Raw genomic sequence first — 13500 nt, 5'->3', positions numbered from 1 at the left:
ATCAGCAACCTGCGTAAAAAACTTGTTGAGCGTCTTAAACCTCTCAGAACTCTTGTTGGCAAAGGATTTGGCATTAACATAAAATATGCTCGTAGTTTTTATATTGCCTTTATACGATCTGTTGTTGATTATTATGCCTTGCATCTTCTTAATTTTTCTCCTAAACAATTACAAGGCCTAGATGTAGTACAGAATGATGCCATGCGCATCATCCTGGGTTGTCCTAGAACTGTCAGAATTGTTAACATGAGAAAGGAACTAAACTTACCTTCCATTTACGAAAGAATAGTTCTACTTAGTACTATGTTTTGCGCCAAAACTTTGAAAAATAATGGTCCCCCCAGCTCTATTCAAATTAAATTGAGATCCATTCTAAACAATTCTGACTGTTCCCTCAATCCGCCGCAAAAAGCTCCCTACAGTGTGTGGCTCAGTTGTTGTGTCTATAATCTTCAGAAACTGAATGTATCTCTTAACCCTGATAAAACTGTTCACTATATTCCCCCTTGGAAAGATGTGGAGGTCTCTCTGCATTATACTCCCATCAGTGTAAAACAAATGTATAACACTGACATTTTGAGATGTATAACATTAGAAGCTATTGACAGTCATCTTCAAATTCTCAAACCGACTGAATCCTATGCCTTTACTGATGGCTCTGTGCAGTTAGGCACTGGTAGAACAGGTTGTGCATGTGCAGTGTATAAAGGGAATGAAATGATCATGACTAGTACACAGAGATTGAACAACTGGGCAAGCACGACACAGACCGAGCTATTGGGTATTTATCTAGCCACTGAATACCTTAAGCTCAATGGTGGTGGAGTTATTTTCTGTGACTCTAAAAGTGCTCTGCAGTCCTTAAATAACCCATCACAATGTATGTCGGAAGTAGCTTGTAATATTAAATGGAATGTAATTTTTGCCAATGATAATAATTCTTGTATAAAATTTGTGTGGATCCCATCCCATGTTGGAGTTGAAAAACATGACTTTGTAGATCAATTGGCCAATGAGGCTTGCAGGAAAGAAAACATTGATTATGATTTTGGACTATCTAATGCAGTTATTAGAAACATACAAATTAAAGAAATTAATTCAGATTTAGAAGAACTAAGAAATGCACAGAGACCTGAAAGCTGCAGTATTAAAAGTTATGACAAGTTCTGTAATAATAGGTATTTGTATGGTCAGCACAGTAACCGGACCAGGCAATGTGATGTAGTAATCGCGCGAATTCGCCTTGGCTATAGACACATCTGGCAGGTTAGTGAGGCTGAGCCACTACCAGAATATTCAGATTGTAAACTCTGTGATAAACCTTTAATGCATTCACTAGAACACTATATTGATGAATGTGAAACCGTAAAGGACTTTAGACCTCCTGGCCTATTGTACCACCAACTGTGTAACTATTTTATTGACTCAGGTGTTCTGGACGACATCCTAACAATTTACCCAAAATTTGCTTGTCCATTTTAAAGAATGAAGAACAATTTCTACTTATATTCTAAGCTGTATCACTTATGAACCCATCCCTGCACTTGTGTGGCAGTGCACAATAGAAAGTTGTTTTCACATATCCACACATTAAAACATTGATTGTAACCGTGATATATATGTGCTTCAGCCTACAGTTTAGGCCTATTGTCTTATGTATGACCCTCTGTCCTGCGTGACAGTGAATACTAGCATTAACCTCAATTTAATAAGACTATCAAAATCCTCAGATTAGGCAAAATTGTAATTAATTTTGTCAATAAAGATGTTAATAATAATAATAAGTTGGAGCTAATAACCTAGTGGGACATGGGCAGTAGTTAGCCAAGACACTACTCAGCAGTTGCTACAATACCTAGTCAATACCATTCCTTTCCCCCGTCCCATCCCAAATCCTTATCCCTTCTAAGGGCTACAGTCAGAATGGCTTTGCAGTTTCCCCTGATAATTCCCTTCCCCTCCCTAGTCATGCCTGCTAGTTCCTCACCATGAAGTCTATAGTCTTGCCACAGGCAGCAACTAAGAGAGCTCAGAAGCAGCATTAACACACATTAAATACTCAAAAACTACGCATCATAATTTGTAATCATCTTACTGAAAAATTTCTTCATTGCTGCAAATTTAAAAATATATAAAAAAAACACAAGGGTTAATTTAAAAATATTCTCACTATGTTCTTCATTGCAATAATACCATATCAAATTTGTTAATAAACAAGAAAAAATTACATTCAGTAATTAAAAGCCTATGAACACGAAGCATCCCATGGGAATGAAGCAAAGCACTCATGCTCTCAATATCAAAAACATCATGTCATGCAAAACAGTGAAAGTACCATACATCAAGCATGCAGCATATTAATACTATTAAGTGCATTTCAACTAGTCACTATAAAAAACTTACCTTGTTATGGCAGATTTAATAAACAAAACTGAAGAAAAGGCCAGTGTATCAATCAGTGAGTGTAAGGGGTACAAGTAATTATCAAAAGAAGGCACCGAGCCTGGAAGACTATAAAGCATGTAATGGTATGAACCAGGTTTAGGGCAATGTATCCATGCAAATTAAAGAAAAACAGTGTCACAGTATACAGTAAATTGATGACATTACATGGTGTTGCAAGATTCATGTTATGTTGATTAAGATCATTAATAAATTATTCATCAATATACTATATAGCTAAAATCATTTAAAATTTAAAATTATAATCAAATTTATGATTTAAACAATCACAAACCATATTTCTTTCATCAAATACTATCCTTCAGATTAAAAGGACCATGAGGATACTATAAAATACTTATAAGATCATTACTATGCAATGTAACTTAAACATCTTTCGCTAATACTGTATAGCTAACTCTCTTGGGAATTCTCCCAGGAACCAAAATGTTGTGGGGCTACTTCTTCAGACACACTGTCAAGTAAGAGCGTACATTCTCATTACAAACATTTCTTCAAAGCAAATACATCACTACAAACTATTTCCATTACAAAATTCTCACTACAGTGGGCAATCCACCCAGGGCCAAGCCAAAATGTCTTCACAAGGACCCCTTTTGTTTTCCTGGCCCGGGGTTTCTTGATTTGGCTTTTTATATTTTTAACTTTCAACCAAAACATCTGAAGATAACTGGCAAAAACATACATGCACACTAATCCTGATACTAAAAACTTTTAGTAACATATCACCAGACTATGAGGCAACAGATTAATAAATCCTGGCATTTGTCATGACCACGCCTCAGAACAACTAAATCCACCTGATCCTTTCTTATAATCAGGTGTGGCAACCCTGCAGGCACCTGTACAACTTATGTAGTCAGTCAACTCGCCAAATTCCATGACGTAAACACCAAATCTTACATTGCATTGATATTATCATTTCCTAAAACATATTCTGTTGATTTACATGTGTGCAGATAAAACATTTCCATGCATTACTCTACTAGTATGAACATTATTTTACAAACCTGGATACCAAAAGTTAATAATTTAATGTTACAGTATAATGTTTTCATTTCCCCAACAAAGTGAAATGTTATAACATCCATGAAAGGTATTTAAGAAATTTGTAAATGGCAAATATTCAGTGGGGCTTTAATAAAGAGGCTGAAAAGTATATACAGTATAGGTATAGTGTATGTATATTAATTTTTCTAAAGATTCATGCATAAACAAGACTGTACCAAAGAACTTTATGATCACGCAAAAAAGCGTATGTACTACTAGAGGTTTCTCACTAGCCAAGCACCACACTGTAGCAACAAAGGCAGGCTAGGGGAAGTGATAATCAAGTTGAGAATTCAACTTAAAAGAACATCCAATTTATTGATATTTTCAATGCAGTATTTTTCTTAAACGAGTACAATACATGATTTTTTTTTCTCTTCCATCAAGGATAACATTAAACAATGCAAATCATGCAAACAGCAAAAAGCAAAATTTGTGCACATTCAATTTTGAACGGGCAGGCAGTATAGATGTATTTGACTGCACTTAGTGCATTGACTTCCACTTTACCCGTCCAGGTTGCAGCGCAGCCTGATATCACTGCACTTAAAGGTGTTTATATGTCCTATATAGAGTGTTACTCTGAAATACTGCCTATAGAGGATCCTATAGAGGATCCATAGTATACTATTTTGACACTTTTCAAATGTATTAAATTTGTTTGGTTTGTACTGCAATTGTATGCTTTAAAGACGTGGAATAAGGTCAAGTTTGTATAACCTGATTACAGCCCAATCAAAAAATCCTAAAATTACTGTATGCAACTTGTTATATTATAGCAAAGGACAAAGTCCTTCAGTAAAATTTAAACATACCAATGGTGTTGGCATAGGTGTCAGCGATCCATGACATCTCTCGCTCACCCGTACCCATGTCGGGGGCTGGTACATCCACACCGGGGCCTGTGGAGTTCATTAGGCACTCCATGAAATTTGAGATCTTATACGATTTTTGTAACCACATCAACATTCCTCGTCCCATTGCACATGTTTTATGGCACAGTTTACCCTACTGCTACGGGGGTAAAATGTGCCAGTAAACCAAGACAACAGGGCTATAGGTTGTGGCAGTTACTTCACCACGGCCACCAAAATGAAGTCCTTCTGCATACAACCATCTTGGGCAGAGCTTGGGTTTGCAGTACGTAGCTTGTTTCTCCTTTAATTTTGAATACCTTCCCCTAACCTTTATTAATAAAGAGAACAAGTAAAGAATAGTGGCTAAATAGAGAGCAAAAATGCTGGTGCGATAGGGGATACATCTTACCAACAGTCCTGGCGTATGTATCAGCAATCCAAGACATCTCCCGTTCACCAGTGCCCATATCAGGGGCTGGCACATCCACACCCGGGCCTAGCAGCATGTATGATATATCCTTTAAATTATCATGTTTGAGTAATGAGGGCTAAGAGACAAATAAAAATGGAAAAAATGGAATGTATGCACAGAAATTGAGAAATTAAAACGTATAGAATGCTTGCTTTAGCTTTCTCATATTATTAAATCCTTGATCATTTGGAATCTACCATTCGGTAATTTTAGTCGTTCAATTACTAGTTTACAGCACTGGTAAGAGAAGAAATAAAGCTTATACAGGGGATACAAAAAATAAGTTATAATAAAGTGATAATGTTATACAAAACACTGACAAGGAAAAATAAGTATAAGAGTTTCAATCAGGGTAAAACATCTTGTGCTTTTAAGTAGAAAAAATAATGTTAGAATAAGAGGCTGTAATGTAATTTATGATTATTAGATTTGTTGATAATTTTGAATCATCATGGTTCAGATATATGTATTCACAACACTCTTTTCACACGGGATTTTGAAATGCAATACAAGATGTTGGCATATTAATGTAATAAACTTTAATTACCCCTCTCAACATTAATATTTCCATCTTTTTTTTTGTAAGGTTGTGGATGGAATTCATGTTAATGATACCAGTCTATAACTTAGTGTTTCATATCCCCTTTCTTGAATATTGGAACTACCATTTGCCTTTTTCCAGTAACTCTCCTGTCTTTTGTGTAATGTTCAACATAGCTTCTTTCAGCAACCATGGTGATATCTGGTTTGGTCCTATTGCTTTTGCTATATCCAGTTGTTTTTTATCTCTTCTACATTAACTTCAATTCTGTCAAGTGTTGTTTCTGGCTGTTTTTTGACACCTCCTTGGACACCAATCTGGTTCCAGATTGTAGACTTCCTGGAACCTCCTCTTGAGTTCTTTACACACTTCTTTGTCAGTCTTCAAAAGTATTCCTCCCTGTCCCTCCGCATTCTGATCACATTGTCTTGTACTGTTGTTCCCCTTCCATATATATGGCTATGCAATAGCTTAAGTTGCCTCTTTGTTTGTGCCACAATATCTTTTAAAACTGTTGCTCTTTTGCCATCCTGATTCTGGTGTACTCATTTCTAGGACCCTTTAGTGCCTTCTTATTTGCCTCGGTACCCAAATTCCAATATTTTTCCATGCCTTTTTTTGCTTTCTCCTTTTCATTCTGGCACTGTTGAGCCATGGGGTTTGCTGTCCTCTTTTCATCCACTACCCTCGAGATATATAAACTGTTCCATTGCTTTTTTCTATTTGTGTTCCATCACCTCAGGCTCTTTGATATGTTGCCAAAGGAAATGTTAGTCTGTGGTGTCACAAATCTTCTATGTTTCATCTCCCCAGTGAAGATACTTTGTTGACCAGTCTATTTCCCTGTGGTTAAAATCCCCCAAATATTAGAACCTTTGCTCTAGCTCTCCTTGCCCCTGTGGCTGCCTTTTTTAAATATCTTTAGGCATATTTTATTGAAATTACCAGAATCATCCCTTGCCTTTGTGGAGTTAATGGAGGGTTGTAAATAACACCTACCACTATCTTCACGGTCCTCACGTTCATGATACCTAGTATGAAATCCTGCTGGTTGGTTACCTCCCAAATCTCAGTCTCCTCACGGTTCTAATGTTGTTGCATCAGTCGAGCTACTCCTACACAACACCCACATTTATCCTTTTTCATACTATGTGGTATCCTCTTGGGAATATTGCATCCTCTATTACTTTCATCAGTATTTTCTCCTTAACTGTGATATGAGGATGCAGTTCTGAACACCCGTTCTTACAGCTCTATACATTTATTTGTAATGCTATCTTCATTTGTGTACCAAATTTTTATGCTATGCATTTCTATTAGGATGCTCAGTAGACAAGAGCAGAAGGGGTCTTACAAGTTATGACAATGAATTAAGGTCTTCTATTACTCACTCAATATTGTGTAACATTACAGAAGTGAAAGTGGATTACCCAATTCTATATGAGACAATTAGTTCCCTATTTTGAAACTATTTTATGTTACATGAATGTAGTAAGAAATGTCACAATGATAAATTTTTACTTTACACTTACAAGCCAGTGTCGAATAATGTTTCAATTAGAAAAACAATTTATAATCTCAATCCACACTGAAAGCTATAATTATAATTTCAATCCTTGTTGAAAACCATCAAAACTCAGCCCATTACCATTCTTTAATGTCCATCTTTACCCTTCAGCTATATAGCTTTTAGTGTACCTACGAAGTCATGAATTAATAGGCTACTACTCAACTTATCGGCAAAATCTAATTATACTAAAATTTACTAACATATTATATCATTACCATGGCTCGCTGTAAAAAAAAAAAAAAGCCGAAATAATAAATAATTACATAAAAAATTACGTTTCAAATAAACTATTTGGTGAAAGCTCCTAGGCTTAGTTACTACTACGAGTAACATTGCAGAAATACATAAATGCAAACTCTGAAAATATTAAATATAATATTAAAACTGATTTAGCAATGCAAATATCTTATGAACAATAACACAAGACAAAAATACATTAAACTTGAAATATTTGTTGTACCAGTCTTCATGCTGGGCTGAAAATCACAATGACGTGGCCACCTGTTTCTTCTCAAACTAAAAACCAAGTAATAAGTGTCAAGGAAAAATTCTGCACCTGTATGTAGTGACTGGAACGTTTCTGTTCCAGTCACAAGATTATTGCAATCACTTGAAACAGAAGGTAACATTCATCTTCCCATAGTGTGTCCACTATTTCCTGGAAAAAGAGTGCAATAAAAATATATTTGTTATATTATATATCAGCCTATCCTCCTGTTTAGATTGTACTTATTGTAACGATGTGGACCATCATGCATATGGTGACGTGATAGCCATTTAGAAAGTAGAATTTGGCATGTATTGAATTTGGACTAGTTGGAAAAGGTTTTGTAGTTATGTTGCTAATAAAACCTAACCAAACCTATCCATCTTACAAGCAAACTGAGGCCTTATATAACACATATATGTGCTATACTAGGCCTAAGAAAATTTAAGTTTGATTTTTAGCTTTATTTTTTTCGGACTCAATAAGCAAACAGTCCCAAATCGTCCTAATTAGTTCTTTTGCACAGTAATCGTTCCACTGGAGTGAGACCCGGTAAAATAAAAAATATATTTTTTTTTATTTCCCACTCATTTGGAACATTATACTGTATACAAATTCTAACCCTTAATGAAACTAAACACAGTATTTATAGTTTCATATTACTACACAAGTGAATTCATTCTAATATCAGACTGACCAATGAAGCCTTTCTTGGCCAGCTCTAAAGTGAAGCGACGGGTGATCTTCTCCAATTCATTGATGGTATATTCGCGAGGATCAATCTTAAGGCCAGCCTTTGCTCCTCCGAAAGGAACATCCACACAGGAACACTTGAATGTCATCAAAGCAGACAGAGCTTTAACCTCATCAGCACACACATCCAGCGAGTAACGGATACCTGTTGAACAAAAATTCATTTGAATGATATATGTACACAGTATAATGTATTTCTAAGCATATCTTTACTTTTACTTACCAGTAGTACATTAAGATGATTGGATGGATGATAGTGGTGGCAGCAGCAGTGGTGGCGATGGTGGATGAGGGTGGTGGTGGATGGTGGTGGATGATGGATGATGGTGGTGGTGGATGGTGGTGGATGATGGTGGTGGTGGATGATGGTGGCAGCAGTAATGGATAATGGTGGCGGTGGAGGCGGCATGGTGGATGATGGTGGCGGCAGTGGTGGATGATGATGATGGTGGTGGTGGTGGATGATGGTGGTGGTGGTGGATGATGGTGGTGGTGGTGGATGATGGTGGTGGTGGTGGTGGATGATGGTGGTGGTGGATGATGGTGGTGGTGGATGATGGTGGTGGTGGAGGGTGGTGGTGGTGGATGGTGGTGGTGGTGGATGATGGTGGTGGTGGATGATGGTGGTGGTGGATGGTGGTGGTGGTGGATGGTGGTGGTGGTGGATGATGGTGGTGGTGGATGATGGTGGTGGTGGATGATGGTGGTGGTGGATGATGGTGGTGGTGGATGGTGGTGGTGGATGGTGGTGGATGATGATGATGGTGGTGGTGGATGATGATGGTGGTGGTGGTGGATGATGATGGTGGTGGTGGATGATGATGGTGGTGGTGGATGATGATGGTGGTGGTGGATGATGATGATGGTGGCAGTAGTGGATAATGGTGGCGGTGGAGGCGGCAGTGGTGGATGGTGGTGGCGGCAGTGGTGGATGGTGGTGGCGGCAGTGGTGGTTGATGGTGGCGGTGGAGGCGGCAGTGGTGGATGATGGTGGCAGTGGTGGATGATGATAATGTCAAAGGGAATGGCAGCTTAGAGCAAAACTTTCAAATTCAATTTATCAGAATGCAGAAAAGTACAACCTAGAAGGCTACACCAAATAAGACTAGCGATACAGATAGACAAGTCACTATTAAGAATCTGTGCAATACCTTATCCCATGGGATGCCGGAGCCGCTTGTGTTCAGCAGTGCTGCAGTGATAAGTGTCATTGATAATCCTCCACTCGAGTTAAATATAGCTCTCTAACGAGTACAAACCCACCGCTCCTGCCTGCCCTTATTCCTCTCTACACTAAGGCTTATATCTCGCCGCGTCTGCCGCGGAAATCACAAAAGTCAACCCAGGCAATCAAATTCAATACATCAGTATCATCTTGCTAGCTGTCATCATCACTCGGGCTATTTTGGGGGCTATTTCTTGCTGATGAAGGTTAGAGAGAGAGTGATAAACTGTTGGTCATTATGAGCCCCCCGTCTTAAGGTTCCCAACATCAAGAAAACATTAAATTTTAAGTGTCATCTCCTAACTTACTAGAGGACCCAAAACAGAAAACGGGACAGTTCGTCACTTTCGCGAGCCACTTCCACTTTCTAGTAAAATATTTAGCCCTATGTAACGCATATGAGCGAAAAGCGACGTTCTTTGTAAGAGGACAGGTTGGATTATTAATGGTGCTGTCGGTGGACTGGAGGCAGCTGTATATTGGTGTTTCAAATGATGGTAATATTTCTCAAACATCCTCTCGTTAAATAAGACGTTTATCACTTGGAATTAGACTTTCTCTTAAATGGCTAACAATTATGTGGTTATATCCGGCTAATCCCCCCACATTACTAGGTTCCCGGCCATTTACCAATACCATGAACTGATTTTGGGATTTATTAAGTTTCTCACCAAAAGCTTGGAACGCATATCATGTTTATGTGGCTCCTGTGCACATGTGTGTGAGAGCTTGTACGACGATATATGGGTAGAAACAAATCATGCAGTACTACGAAGCTCATGGCACTGAACCTGGGACAGGTAAGTATATGGATTTGTGGGGAAAATGTAGTGTTCAGTAAGGCTGTCATCTTAAGGATGAAGTTTCACTCTTCAATGACCAAAAAGATCCACGTGTTTCACCTAGCAAGCAGTACAGCCTGCTTACAGCTCTATTGAGCATCTTGCGCGTTCTCTACAGCAGTCGCTACAAAACCTTGTACAACATGTAGCATAGGTTCACTTTCATCTTGAGTATGCACTAATTGGCGGGTTATGTTCCAGGGAAAACTAGCTAGGTAAGGCTTAAGATGAACTATTTAAAGGAAAAACTCGAATCTATTTACAAGTCAAAAGTCGCTTCTCCTGTATTCAATTGTGTAAAACGTAGAGAAAATAGAGAAAGAATGAAATAAGAGAAAAGTAAAAAAGATAGATAACCAAATCGAGTAAATATTTGATTGCATAACCAAACTTAAGAAAGTAGTAGTAGTAGTTAAGATCAAGGCAAACGAGTGACTAACAAGCTTAAAATGACGCCTCCAAGGAATGAAACCAACATTAAAGCTGAAGAGTGTAGGAGGTAGACGGCGCGCGCGCAGCCCACCGCTGCAGACACTGCCTAGACCGCAGACAGGTGCTGCAGGCGGGCGTGGCGCTGCGGGGAGGCACAGTGCGAACCTCGGTAGCACGTCTGCTGCCATAACCCCCACCCTTCCCTTCCTCTCAGAATGTTTGGTGATATGTTTATTGTTTGTGACGTGTCTATATGTATTAACACGATGTACTCAACGGGGTGAGAATAGCTGAGCTACCTCATCCCTTTGTGTGTATTTTACCTCAATAAACTTATTTCAATTTCCCTCAACTCTTTCCTTCAGCACTTTAAAGACGGGTTCGGTCTTACCAGTGGATCTGAGTTTGCTTAGATAACATCTGTTTGAAACACTGGACACTGGTAGGAAGTAGTTTTACATTTGCAGACGATGAGTCACAATAACGTGGCTGAAGTATGTTGACCAGACCACACACTAGAAGCTGAAGAGACGACGACGTTTCGGTCCGTCCTGGACCATTCTCAAGTCGATTGGGAATGGTCCATCCAGGACGGACCGAAACGTCGTCGTCCCTTCACCTTCTAGTGTGCGGTCTGGTCAACAGTTTTACATTTATTATGCACCCCCAGAACAAGAAGAGATTGCTATTTTTTAGCACAATAAATTCAAATAATCCAAGCTCATTTTAGAGTATTGACAACGAAACCTCACGGTGAAGTCAACAGACGTCAACTTATGATTTATGTAAATATGCCTACCAATGTATTTCTATATCATACATGGACATATGTCCACAATATATTATGATAATTAAGATACTGTAGTGAACAACACACAGTCAACATGTCAACAATAATTGTTATCAAATATAGACCATTATCAATGGGTAGGACGATAGATAACTAGTAGCAGAGGGAATGGGCGGATGAGGGTCAGCAACAAAGTGGGTGGAGGGAGAAGAGAAAGCCATCAGGAGATTGATTGATTGATAAAGATTAAACCATCCAAAAGGTGGCACGGGCATGAATAGCCCGTAAAGGAGAAAGCGTCGTCATTATGACTATATAGAACTTTGAAGGGATTTGAGAGGAGGGGGGGGATGGTGGCCAACCACTTGGATGGTCGGGGATTGAACGCCGACCTGAATGAAGCGAGACCGTTGCTCTACCGTCCAGCCCATGTGGTTGGAGGCAATGGCCGAATGGATGGAAAGTGGGGAAGCCTAGAGGATGGGGGGAGAGGGAGGGAGGTTAACCAAGAAGATATACGATGAGTCAGTTGAGTTTTGTGGGGAGATGGGGGAGAAGAATGGGTGGGATTCTGACCTGTAATAATTATTTATATTATATATACAAGGGTATCATCTCTAAATGAATTTGTGAGGCCCGTGGCTTAGCCTCCGAGAAGAGAATATAAGATACTCGAGGGAACCTTGTTCATATTAGTAACAACAGCATTTATAATTAATTAATTTATTTATTTATCCTTGATAAGGTGTTGTGAGCTGCTGATACTTGGCGAACTAGACGGAAATACCTTCCTACTGGTGGTTATCTTGAGATGATTTCGGGGCTTTAGTGTCCCCGCGGCCCGGTCCTCTACCAGGCCTCCACCCCCAGGAAGCAGCCCGTGACAGCTGACTAACACCCAGGTACCTATTTTACCTGCTAGGTAACAGGGGCATAGTGTGAAAGAAACTCTGCTCATTGTTTCTCGCCGGCACCCAGGACCACAGGATCACAAGTCCAGCGTGCTGTCCGCTCGGCCGACCGGCTCCCTTGGCCTGTTGTACCCACTCCCTCAGTACTTGGGTAACACAAGTTACACAACGTTATCACCTGTGTACTCTCTCTCTCTCTCATACCCCCTACCAGCCAACCACTGCTCCCCCCTCCTCTCCCTCACACACCCGCTAGCCAGTCCCCTCCTCTCCCTCACACACCCGCTAGCCAGTCCCCTCCTCTCCCTCGCACACCCGCGAGCCAGACCCTCCTCTCCCTCACACACCCGCGAGCCAGACCCCCCTCTCCCTCACACACCCGCGAGCCAGTCCCTCCTCTACCTCACACACCCGCGAGCCAGTCACCTCCTCTCCCTCACACACCCGCTAGCCAGTCACCACCTTTACCTCACACACCCGCGAGCCAGTCCCTCCTCTCCCTCACACACCCGCTAGCCAGTCACCTCCTCTCCCTCACACACCCGCTAGCCAGTCACCTCCTCTCCCTCACACACCCGCTAGCCAGTCACCTCCTCTCCCTCACACACCCGCTAGCCAGTCACCTCCTCTACCTCACACACCCGCTAGCCAGTCACCTCCTCTACCTCACACACCCGCTAGCCAGTCCCTCCTCTCCCTCACACACCCGCTAGCCAGTCACCTCCTCTCCCTCACACACCCGCTAGCCAGTCACCTCCTCTCCCTCACACACCCGCTAGCCAGTCACCTCCTCTACCTCACACACCCGCTTGCCAGTCCCTCCTCTCCCTCACACACCCGCTAGCCAGTCACCTCCTCTACCTCACACACCCGCTAGCCAGTCACCTCCTCTCCCTCACACACCCGCTAGCCAGTCACCTCCTCTCCCTCACACACCCGCTAGCCAGTCCATCCTCTCACTCACTCTTAATTTTAAGGTGGTGTGGATGTGGAATAGATGAAGTGTAGGCATGTCAATGGTGGCGTAGGTATTGCAAAGTTGTGGAAAACAAAGGTGTTAAATAATTGTGAGGATGTAAAGTTGTGGGAGGCGAGGGCGTGGTGTCG

At 40.6% G+C, this 13500-nt stretch overlaps 1 protein-coding gene across 12 annotated transcripts in view; it reads right to left on the bottom strand.

Annotated features, from left to right (window-relative positions):
• The window catches only part of Gdh (glutamate dehydrogenase, mitochondrial), a 51806-nt gene that overhangs the window by 19656 nt on the left and 18650 nt on the right, over window positions 1-13500 (bottom strand). For 6 of the 12 annotated variants that reach the window (XM_069312472.1, XM_045767529.2, XM_045767530.2 and 3 more), the window contains exons 4-5: window positions 8138-8338; window positions 4780-4866 (exon numbers count right to left, since the gene is read on the bottom strand). In XM_069312472.1, coding sequence (XP_069168573.1) covers window positions 4780-4866; window positions 8138-8338 — 288 coding nt within the window. Of the gene's footprint in view, window positions 1-4328; window positions 4416-4779; window positions 4867-8137; window positions 8339-13500 lie in introns of all 12 variants that reach the window. The other 6 variants (XM_069312471.1, XM_069312469.1, XM_069312470.1 and 3 more) reach the window with 1 other exon arrangement.

The sequence above is a fragment of the Procambarus clarkii genome, chromosome 72 (genome assembly GCF_040958095.1).
Source record: "Procambarus clarkii isolate CNS0578487 chromosome 72, FALCON_Pclarkii_2.0, whole genome shotgun sequence".
NCBI lineage: Eukaryota > Metazoa > Arthropoda > Malacostraca > Decapoda > Cambaridae > Procambarus > Procambarus clarkii.
This window is presented reverse-complemented; position numbering and strand designations above follow the sequence as displayed.